The 11,732-nt window shown below is 49.5% G+C and overlaps 1 protein-coding gene across 1 annotated transcript; it reads right to left on the bottom strand.

Moving 5' to 3' along the window:
* Window positions 1-1,141: 1,141 nt before the first annotated feature.
* prss16 (serine protease 16) lies at window positions 1,142-11,664 on the bottom strand. Its single transcript, XM_076981347.1, has 12 exons — window positions 11,401-11,664; window positions 10,969-11,114; window positions 10,696-10,795; window positions 10,451-10,580; window positions 9,514-9,637; window positions 9,212-9,289; window positions 7,549-7,596; window positions 7,183-7,467; window positions 6,131-6,266; window positions 5,599-5,778; window positions 5,302-5,447; window positions 1,142-1,572 (listed from the first exon to the last, which is right to left on the bottom strand). Exons 1-12 carry the CDS (start codon window positions 11,459-11,461, stop codon window positions 1,513-1,515), a joined length of 1,494 nt encoding a protein of 497 aa, XP_076837462.1. The 5' UTR covers window positions 11,462-11,664; the 3' UTR covers window positions 1,142-1,512.
* Window positions 11,665-11,732: the final 68 nt, after the last annotated feature.

Raw genomic sequence — 11,732 nt, 5'->3', positions numbered from 1 at the left:
TGTATCATACTGTAGTGCTTTGTGTCTGAATAACACAGTATACATATCACACTGTAGTGCCTTGTGTCTGAATAACACAGTATACCTATCACACTGTATTCCCTTGTGTCTGAATAACACAGTATACATATCACACTGTAGTGCCTTGTGTCTGAATAACACAGTATACATATCACACTGTAATGTATTGTGTCTGAATAACACAGTATACATATCACAATGTAGTGACTATTGATTATTAATTAATTAAATTGATTTATTTAATTAAGAATAGATGTTTTATAGTTAAGTTTACTTCTGTTGTGAACAAACCAGTTGTCTCAGGTTGAGAGAATTTAATTTAATTTGATAGCTGTAAATGCACTTTATATAGTGTAACTGTTTACTTTTGCTTTTTTTTTTTCCCCCAAAGATTTGGGATTTTAAAGGATTTTATCCTGCACTGGTCTGTGGATGTGCAATAAACATCAAAAGTTAAACACCTTTCTAATCTACTCATTTCAACTGACTGTGAAAACTGCTTTTTCAAAAAATCCTTATTCATTGGCATATAACTTTTTTTAAACTGTAATGCAAATAGTTACTTTCCCTGGTAACGAGTTATTTTTATTATAGAGTAATTCAGTTACTAACTCAGTTACTTTTTTGAACAAGTAGTGAGTAACGATAACTAATTACTTTTTTTAAGTAACGTTCCCAACACTGCACATCACACATGTGTACACATCTCACATGTACACACATCTCACATGTACACACATCTCATATGTACACACATCTCATATGTACAGTCCAAGGGACTATGGCTGTTCTGTATAGGTAAGTAAATGTAGAACCTGGTATCTTGTTGTTGTTTCTTATGAAACTAAGTACACTAAGCAAGTTAATTGTAAAGTTACATTAACACTAAAACTACTTTACATCCTTCATAAATGCTAAATATGAACATAGCATATAGCAAATGATAGATGATTCATGATAGTTATGGGGTGACAAACCATAAGATTAATAACCATAAGCTTAGTAATTGTGTAATACATCTGAAGTTTAAATGCTTTAAAGAGACCAGAAATGCCAGGGGCCAGCTTAAGAACTTTGCCGCACAGTAAGTAAACATAGTTTTTTGTGTTTATTCAAATATCAGTGTGTTTACAGAGCCTCGAAATAAAGAATGCTTTATTCTCATTGGTTAGCTTATGGCCAGATTACAGTCATTAAAACAAAGCACTGATATATTCAGTTTGAGAACGTTTCACCTGATGCTACCCAAACGCTGAGATGTGTGTCTTCATTGAGGCTACGCAGCAGCGAGGTGAAGATTAGCCTTCGTTTCCCAAACAGGAACCGAACACAGTGCGGTGTATCTCCACACGGCACTCAGTGTGTGAGTTCACACACATGCAGGCAGTCTTGATAAGATAATTTGACAGAAGGCAGAATAGAAAGGTAATGGTAGGTCAACCGGGTTGGCACATTTTGGTCACATGATCAATCACCAAGCATCCTGATTGGTTAAACCATGTTCTCCCATGCTGCAGACTTCAGCCATATGGCAACATGCCTTTCAATTTCCTGCATGGAAAAAAAGATGAAGTGCATATGTTAGTGTATGGGTGTGCAGAAGGAGAGAGAGAGGGAGTGAGAAAGACAGAAGAGTGCAGTTCGCTCACAGTGGCTCCTCACCCAGAGTATAAGAGTAATCCATCATTGTTTTGCACGTCACTGCTGTTTTGCTATACAATCATGTTCTGTTTTCAGGCTTCACCCCCCCCCCCCCCCTCCATCTACCCCAACACTCCCCCCAACACTCCCTCCTCCTCCATCTACCCCAACACTCCCTCCTCCTCCATCTACCCCAACACTCCCCCCAACACTCCCTCCTCCTCCTCCATCTCCCCCCAACACTCCCTCCTCCTCCATCTCCCCCAACACTCCCTCCTCCTCCATCTCCCCCAACACTCCCTCCTCCTCCATCTCCCCCAACACTCCCTCCTCCTCCATCTCCCCCAACACTCCCTCCTCCTCCATCTCCCCCAACACTCCCTCCCCCTCCATCTCCCCCAACACTCCCCCCCTCCATCTCCCCCAACACTCCCTCCCCCTCCATCTCCCCCAACACTCCCTCCTCCATCTCCCCCAACACTCCCCCCTCCATCTCCCCCAACACTCCCTCCTCCTCCATCTCCCCCAACACTCCCTCCTCCTCCATCTCCCCCAACACTCCCTCCCCCTCCATCTCCCCCAACACTCCCTCCTCTATCTCCCCCAACACTCCCCCCTCCATCTCCCCCAACACTCCCCCCTCCTCCATCTCCCCCAACACTCCCTCCTCCTCCATCTCCCCCAACACTCCCTCCCCCTCCATCTCCCCCAACACTCCCTCCTCCTCCATCTCCCCCAACACTCCCTCCCCCTCCATCTCCCCCAACACTCCCTCCTCCTCCATCTCCCCCAACACTCCCTCCTCCTCCATCTCCCCCAACACTCCCTCCCCCTCCATCTCCCCAACACTCCCTCCCCCTCCATCTCCCCCAACACTCCCTCCTCCTCCATCTCCCCCAACACTCCCCTCCCCCTCCATCTCCCCCAACACTCCCTCCTCCTCCATCTCCCCCAACACTCCCTCCTCCTCCATCTCCCCCAACACTCCCTCCCCCTCCATCTCCCCCAACACTCCCTCCTCCTCCATCTCCCCCAACACTCCCTCCCCTTCCATCTCCCCCAACACTCCCTCCTCCATCTCCCCCAACACTCCCCCCTCCATCTCCCCCAACACTCCCTCCTCCTCCATCTCCCCCAACACTCCCTCCTCCTCCATCTCCCCCAACACTCCCTCCCCCTCCATCTCCCCCAACACTCCCTCCCCCTCCATCTACCCCAACACTCCCTCCCCCTCCATCTCCCCCCAACACTCCCTCCTCCTCCATCTCCCCCCAACACTCCCTCCTCCTCCATCTCCCCCAACACTCCCTCCTCTATCTCCCCCAACACTCCCCCCTCCATCTCCCCCAACACTCCCCCCTCCTCCATCTCCCCCAACACTCCCTCCTCCTCCATCTCCCCCAACACTCCCTCCCCCTCCATCTCCCCCAACACTCCCTCCTCCTCCATCTCCCCCAACACTCCCTCCCCCTCCATCTCCCCCAACACTCCCTCCTCCTCCATCTCCCCCAACACTCCCTCCTCCTCCATCTCCCCCAACACTCCCTCCCCCTCCATCTCCCCCAACACTCCCTCCCCCTCCATCTCCCCCAACACTCCCTCCTCCTCCATCTCCCCCAACACTCCCTCCCCCTCCATCTCCCCCAACACTCCCTCCTCCTCCATCTCCCCCAACACTCCCTCCTCCTCCATCTCCCCCAACACTCCCTCCCCCTCCATCTCCCCCAACACTCCCTCCTCCTCCATCTCCCCCAACACTCCCTCCCCTTCCATCTCCCCCAACACTCCCTCCTCCATCTCCCCCAACACTCCCCCCTCCATCTCCCCCAACACTCCCTCCTCCTCCATCTCCCCCAACACTCCCTCCTCCTCCATCTCCCCCAACACTCCCTCCCCCTCCATCTCCCCCAACACTCCCTCCCCCTCCATCTACCCCAACACTCCCTCCCCCTCCATCTCCCCCCAACACTCCCTCCTCCTCCATCTCCCCCCAACACTCCCTCCTCCTCCATCTCCCCCAACACTCCCCCCTCCATCTCCCCCAACACTCCCTCCTCCTCCATCTCCCCCAACACTCCCTCCTCCTCCATCTCCCCCAACACTCCCTCCCTCTCCATCTCCCCCAACACTCCCTCCCCCTCCATCTCCCCCAACACTCCCTCCCCCTCCATCTCCCCCAACACTCCCTCCTCCTCCATCTCCCCCAACACTCCCTCCCCCTCCATCTCCCCCAACACTCCCTCCCCCTCCATCTCCCCCAACACTCCCTCCTCCTCCATCTCCCCCAACACTCCCTCCTCCTCCATCTCCCCAACACTCCCCCTCCATCTCCCCCAACACTCCCCCCTCCATCTCCCCCAACACTCCCCCCTCCTCCATCTCCCCCAACACTCCCTCCCCCTCCATCTCCCCCAACACTCCCTCCTCCTCCATCTCCCCCAACACTCCCTCCCCCTCCATCTCCCCCAACACTCCCTCCCCCTCCATCTCCCCCAACACTCCCTCCTCCTCCATCTCCCCCAACACTCCCTCCCCCTCCATCTCCCCCAACACTCCCTCCCCCTCCATCTCCCCTAACACTCCCTCCCCCTCCATCTCCCCCAACACTCCCCCCTCCATCTCCCCCAACACTCCCTCCTCCTCCATCTCCCCCAACACTCCCTCCCCCTCCATCTCCCCCAACACTCCCTCCATCTCCCCCAACACTCCCTCCCCCTCCATCTCCCCCAACACTCCCCCCCTCCATCTCCCCCAACACTCCCCCCCCTCCATCTCCCCCAACACTCCCTCCCCCTCCATCTCCCCCAACACTCCCTCCTCCTCCATCTACCCCAACACTCCCCCCAACACTCCCTCCCCCTCCATCTCCCCCAACACTCCCTCCTCCTCCATCTACCCCAACACTCCCTCCCCCTCCATCTCCCCCAACACTCCCCCCCTCCATCTCCCCCAACACTCCCCCCTCCATCTCCCCAACACTCCCCCAACACCCCCCCCTCCATCTCCCCCAACACTCCCCCCTCCTCCATCTCCCCCAACACTCCCTCCCCCTCCATCTCCCCCAACACTCCCTCCTCCTCCATCTCCCCCAACACTCCCTCCCCCTCCATCTCCCCCAACACTCCCTCCCCCTCCATCTCCCCCAACACTCCCTCCTCCTCCATCTCCCCCAACACTCCCCCCCTCCATCTCCCCCAACACTCCCTCCATCTCCCCCAACACTCCCTCCCCCTCCATCTCCCCCAACACTCCCTCCTCCTCCATCTCCCCCAACACTCCCTCCTCCTCCATCTCCCCCAACACTCCCTCCTCCTCCATCTACCCCAACACTCCCTCCTCCTCCATCTCCCCCAACACTCCCCCCCTCCATCTCCCCCAACACTCCCTCCTCCTCCATCTCCCCCAACACTCCCCCCTCCTCCATCTCCCCCAACACTCCCTCCTCCTCCATCTCCCCCAACACTCCCTCCTCCTCCATCTCCCCCAACACTCCCTCCCCCTCCATCTACCCCAACACTCCCTCCCCCTCCATCTACCCCAACACTCCCTCCTCCTCCATCTACCCCAACACTCCCTCCTCCTCCATCTCCCCCAACACTCCCTCCTCCCTCTCTCTCTCCCTCCCTCCTTCTCTCTCACCTTCCTGGCCTGATGCAGTGCCAGTCTGTCTCCAGGACGTGTGGGGTTCATGTCCGCACAGTGTGCGGTGCCCGGGATGACGATGGCCCCGTCCACGCTGCTTCCGTTCTGCACCACACTCAGCTGTATCCATGGGTCGATGTCGCCTGAGAGTCAGAAAACCTCGGTCAAGTGTTGGAAAGGTAAATCTCGCACACTACTCACTGAACTACACCCATACACTACACACACACTAAACACCCTAACAGTGAATGCACAACAGCTGTGTGTTAGCAGTCTGTCTGTACACTCATTCACCATTAACGTAGAGCACACGCTGGCTGTGGGGCTCATCTCCCCCGTAGTACTGGTTGGTAAAGGCGATGTTTGTGGGCAGCGCGTCCTGAGAGATACCAAACAGCAGGGGGCAGAGTTGAGTCTGGGTCTGCAGTGTCAGCATGCATGAGAAAGGGCAGCTTGTGTCCTCACATGTCTGATCTGGTCATCAAACACACACACACACACACACACATGTAAAGTCTACAAAGATATAACAAAAGCTTTTTCCAAAAGATTTTTCCAAAGCATTAGGACTGGTTCACTTGTTTACAATCACACATATACAAAAGTTATAAGTAATGTCCTATATCAAAATTGTTTGGGTCTTAAAGGTTTATTTATTTAATACAACTATATGATGGTTTAGATAAGCATGTGCCCAGAGTGGCGCAGAGCACAATCATGTGTGTTCATGCATATATGTGTGTGTGTGTGTGTGTGTGTGTGTGTGTGTGTGTGTGTGTGTGCATTAGTACTTAAGAGGGAAACAAGTTCAAAGTCTTATACGTACAGAAGCCGAACTCGGTGCAGGTTTGGTAGAACCACTGTCTATAGCCTGATATGCCATCAGAGGTGGAGTTGAGACTGTGGATGGTGTGTTTGTGAGACACGTCCAAACACACCTCCCTCTCTAGCGTGCGATAAAGCTGCACACACACACAACCAGACCAGAAACACTGGGGTCACTACCAGGACAAGCAGCACCTTAACCCCACGAGACCATACACAACCGACAGGGTTTCCTCTCCCTCTCTGAATATTGCTAGGACAATCAAAACATGAATAAGAATAAACAAACAAACACAAAAGCAGGACTGTAGTGCTGTGTGACCGCTGGGACAGAGCTACAGCCCTGCAGGATGTTTACAGCTCACTGGCGCCACCTGCCACTACGTTTGGTAAATTCTGTGAGCTCTTCTGGAGAGCACTGCTGTCATGGACACTCACCTGATTTATAACTTCACTCACTAATGCAATAATTCACAGAGGCTGAAGATGAGCAAGTACCAATACAAAATAATTTCAGCACACTAACAAACTCTTCATTAAAGATGTAATTAATAGATGTACAGTTAATTACATGACATAAAGCTCTGTTTTCGGTGGATAACTACAGTCATAACTCAAAAAAGTCATAACCCAAGAGTGTGTCAGAGTAACCAGAGCTCTGAAATACTCACAGTGACCAGAACTCTGAAATACTTGCAGTGACCAAAGCTCTGAAATTCTCACAGTGACCAGAGATCTGAAAAACTCACACACACTTCCTGTTTCTTAGCTTAATATTATTATTAAACAGACTGACTACAGCAAAAGGAGGTTCTTTACTTCTTTAGTGTAAGACTGTAGGTGGCGCTATAAACAAACCTGTTCTTTGTATTCAAAAAATATATACATATGAACAGATTTCTGTTCAAAACTGGCTGTCAACATGGATTAACAATCATGGATTGAATCAGACTGACAATAACAAGTTGACAATCACGGACTGACAATCATGGACAGACAATCATGGGACAATCACAAACAAGAGAAGACAGAACAATGAGCCAATGTCCACACCTCTGCCAGTTTGACCAGTCTGCTGTAGGGCTCCTCCCCCTGCCCTCCAGCGCTGTCCTGATTGGTCATGAAGCTGCAGAGGTGGGCGATGGTCAAGGCAACCCCCTCCTCGTTGTACTGGACACTCCCCATGAACATGTCAGCCAGGCTCTGCATGAGCTCGACCTGGTCCTCCGGGCTTGTGGGCGGGTCACAGCAGACAAAGTCCACGCCCACCTTCGTAGTGTTGCCACCACGGAGGACAGCCTCCACGGCCCTGAAGGCCTCCCGCACGATGTTCAAACACTGAGCAATACACAAACATGGTACAGTAACGGACATCTACAAACCAGCATGTGTAAACAGACACAGTTGTATTGACCGTACCCTCTCAGAACCTCCCACCCTCTCGTCCATCAGACTGCGTCCCACCACCTGTCCAGGGGACAGAGAGGAGACACATAAACACTACTGCAGTCACATTAAATATGTACGGGGTTACAGCAAGAGGCATGAGGGGTAACAAGGCAGCCAGCAGCAGGATCAATGATGCTTTAACACATTATGATAGGCTATAACATGCTAGAACACATTATGGTGCACAGTAACATGTCATAACACATTATGACACACTATGACATGCTATAACACATTATGATGCACATTAACATGGCATAACACATTATGATAGGCTATAGCATGCTAGAACACATTATGGTGCACAGTAACATGTCATAACACATTATGACACACTATGACATGCTATAACACATTATGATGCACATTAACATGGCATAACACATTATGATAGGCTATAACATGCTAGAACACATTATGGTGCATAGTAACATGTCATAACACATTATGACACACTATGACATGCTATAACACATTATGATGCACTATAACATGGCATAACACATTATGATAGGCTATAACATGCTAGAACACATTATGGTGCACAGTAACATGTCATAACACATTATGACACACTATGACATGCTATAACACATTATGATGCACATTAACATGGCATAACACATTATGATAGGCTATAACATGCTAGAACACATTATGGTGCATAGTAACATGTCATAACACATTATGACACACTATGACATGCTATAACACATTATGATGCACTATAACATGGCATAACACATTATGATAGGCTATAACATGCTAGAACACATTATGGTGCACAGTAACATGTCATAACACATTATGACACACTATGACATGCAATAACACATTATGATGCACTATAACATGGCATAACACATTATGATAGGCTATAACATGCTAGAACACATTATGGTTCACAATAACATGTCATAACACATTATGACACACTATGACATGCTATAACACATTATGATGCACATTAACATGGCATAACACATTATGATAGGCTATAACATGCTAGAACACATTATGGTGCACAGTAACATGTCATAACACATTATGACATACTATGACATGCTATAACACATTATGATGCACTATAACATGGCATAACACATTATGACAGGCTATAGCATACTATAACACATAATGATAAGCTATAACATGCTATAGCACACTATAACATGCTATAACACACTAACATGCTATAGCATACTATAACACATTAAGACTTGCTATAAACATGCTATAACAAATTATGACACACTGTAACATGTTATAACACATTATGACACGCTATAGCATACTATAACACATTAAGACATGATATAACATGCTATATGTTGATAACATAACAATGTTATAACACATTATGACACTATAACGTGTTATAACACACTATAACATCCTATAACACACTATGGAGCACTATAACATGCTGTAACACACTATAACATGCTATAACACGCTATAACATGCTATAACATCCTATAACACACTATGGAGCACTATAACATGCTGTAACACACTATAACATGCTATAACATCCTATAACACACTATGGAGCACTATAACATGCTGTTACACACTATAACATGCTGTAACACATTATGACACACTATAACATGTTATAACACACTCTTACTTTGTTATAAGCAGAAAAATCCAGTTCAGCCCGGACAGGAGCAGAAGATGCTACTGCCCCATAGATGAGGTGAGGAAACTACAAAACCCAGTGAGAAATATGTTCACACTATTATCAGTGAACGGAAGAGGCCACCACATCATTCTAATGAAACTGTGTCATCTAGTCCATAATGTTGTGAATTTACTCTCAGCCATGTTAGGGTGAAACAATGCATTCTAGGTAAGTTTGTGGTACTTTGGGAACACCAGCTGTGCTTGAGGTTAAAGGGCAGAGGTTAAAGTGCAGACGTGTGCACAGACCTTTCCCCTCAGCCAGGCCGACAGGGCGCCAGCGTACGAACCCCCGAAGCTGATCCAGGTGTTCCTGCGGCTGAGGTCGTACTTCTGATGAACATACTGGTGGAATACAGCCAGGTCAGAGAGACTGTGTGTGGGGAGAGAGGAGGGGAGAGAGGGAGGTAAGAGAGGGAGAAAGAGAGGGGAGGGGAGAAGAGAGAGGGAAGAGAAGAGGGGAGAGAGGGAGGGGAGAGAGAGGGAGGGAGAGAGGGAGAAAGGGAGGGGAGGGGAGAAGAGAGAGGGAAGAGAAGAGGGGAGAGAAAGAGGGAAGAGAAGAGGGGAGAGAGGGATGGGAGAGAGAGGGAGGTAAGAGAGGGAGAAAGGGAGGGGAGAGGAGAAGAGAGAGGGAAGAGAAGAGGGGAGAGAAAGAGGGAAGAGAAGAGGGGAGAGAGGGAGGGGAGAGAGAGGGAGAAAGGGAGGGGAGAAGAGAGAGGGAAGAGAAGAGGGGAGAGAAAGAGGGAAGAGAAGAGGGGAGAGAGGGAGGGGAGAGAGAGGGAGGGAGAGAGGGAGAAAGGGAGGGGAGGGGAGAAGAAAGAGGGAAGAGAAGAGGGGAGAGAGGGATGGGAGAGAGAGGGAGGTAAGAGAGGGAGAAAGGGAGGGGAGGGGAGAAGAGAGAGGGAAGAGAAGAGGGGAGAGAAAGAGGGAAGAGAAGAGGGGAGAGAGGGAGGGGAGAGAGAGGGAGGTAAGAGAGGGAGAAAGGGAGGGGAGGGGAGAAGAGAGAGGGAAGAGAAGAGGGGAGAGAGGGGAGAGAAAGAGGGAAGAGAAGAGGGGAGAGAGGGAGGGAGAGAGGAGGGGAGGGGAGAGAGAGAGGGAAGGGGAGAGGGGAGATGGGAGAGAGGGGGAGGAGTTATGAGGAGGCGGCTGTGCTGGAGGCGGGGTCACACAGGCAGGGCTCACTCACGCCTGGACACTGGAGAGGTGCTGCAGGTTCTGGGTTTCTGTGCCGCCCGGGTGGATGCTGCTGCCATAGAAACGGTGCTCCAGAGCCACCAGCAGAGCACCGTGTGCCTCTGCCATCACCACGTGGTGTCCTGCAGGGCGGCAGCACATTCACCTCTAATCTCAATCACATATTTCACTAAGTATTATAATAATTAGAAATCATAATGAATAGTATCCTCTTGAGTACATTTGGGGAATCAATACCTGCCAGCACGCTGTATTCAGACAGAGGGCCTTCACCTTCAATGTATAGGAACACTGGACCATCGGGACGGTCCCAGAACGCCTCGTTCACAAAGAATCTCTGACAAATGGACAAACAGACGCTCACTAACCCAACTTTAGGGTCTGAACACTCGCCACTCCTGAGTTAGTTAAACTCATGTTAGTCAAAGATGTTTAGCGATGACCGCTCCTGCGTTATGGTCCGTTTTGGGTGCGGATTAAGGTTTCGCTACGTGTTTCCGAGGTTTGGACCTGGGAGAAGGTTTCCGTGTTCCGCGCGCTGAAGTGGTCCAGCTGCTGCTCGATGCGGCCCCGAACAGCGTGCGCCAGCACGTGCTGCTTGGCTGTCTGCTGGCGGATCGCACGCGCGCGCTCTTTCGCCTTCCAGAGCACGCGACCTAAAATTCACGAGCACGAGCAAGAGATATTCTGCAGCTTTGCAGGTTAGACATGAACACTTTGTGATGCGGTGGGTCCACTTCAGTCAGAACTTAAGAAAGAAAACTGTTGCATGATACACTACGATGCACCTGTTATCTTATTGTATGGTTGCATTCTGGTACACTGAACATCATATATGCTCCATTGCTAAAACTCTTAATGGTGGCCTAATAGATTTGCACAATAATGTATGTGCGAGTGATTTTGTTATTTATTAATTTTATTTTGGCAAAAAAATCTTACCTGAAGAGACCAAGTCGATAAAAAGGATGATTGATACGAAATGAAACACCGATGGCATCATGGATGTTGACGGGTTGGTTAAACCTTCACTGAAAGTAGACTGAAAGACTTTAAACTGATCCAGTCAGTACTACTCCGTGTACGTCGTGATGTCCGTTCAGCACTATTTAAAGCACTCTGCCCTTTACTTCCATAGGAGGACTCTTAATTCAAACATATAAAAAGAAACAGCCATGGATAACCATAATTTAAAACTAGGACGCTCACATGATACTGATGCTGTCATATCACATTACATGCAATATATAGATCATTTTTCACATATTTCCAAC

The sequence above is a fragment of the Brachyhypopomus gauderio genome, chromosome 19 (genome assembly GCF_052324685.1).
Source record: "Brachyhypopomus gauderio isolate BG-103 chromosome 19, BGAUD_0.2, whole genome shotgun sequence".
Lineage (NCBI taxonomy): Eukaryota > Metazoa > Chordata > Actinopteri > Gymnotiformes > Hypopomidae > Brachyhypopomus > Brachyhypopomus gauderio.
This window is presented reverse-complemented; position numbering and strand designations above follow the sequence as displayed.

Bases quoted from the DNA above. Each gene is read 5' to 3' on its own strand.
- prss16 (XM_076981347.1), bottom strand. From the start codon at position 11,461: ATGATGCCATCGGTGTTTCATTTCGTATCAATCATCCTTTTTATCGAC. The intron at 6,267-7,182 runs GTGTGGACATTG...GTGTGTGTGCAG, and splicing joins GACTGGTCAAACTGGCAGAG to CTTTATCGCACGCTAGAGAG. The intron at 5,779-6,130 runs GTACGTATAAGA...TTTGATGACCAG, and splicing joins CTGCACCGAGTTCGGCTTCT to ATCAGACATGTGAGGACACA.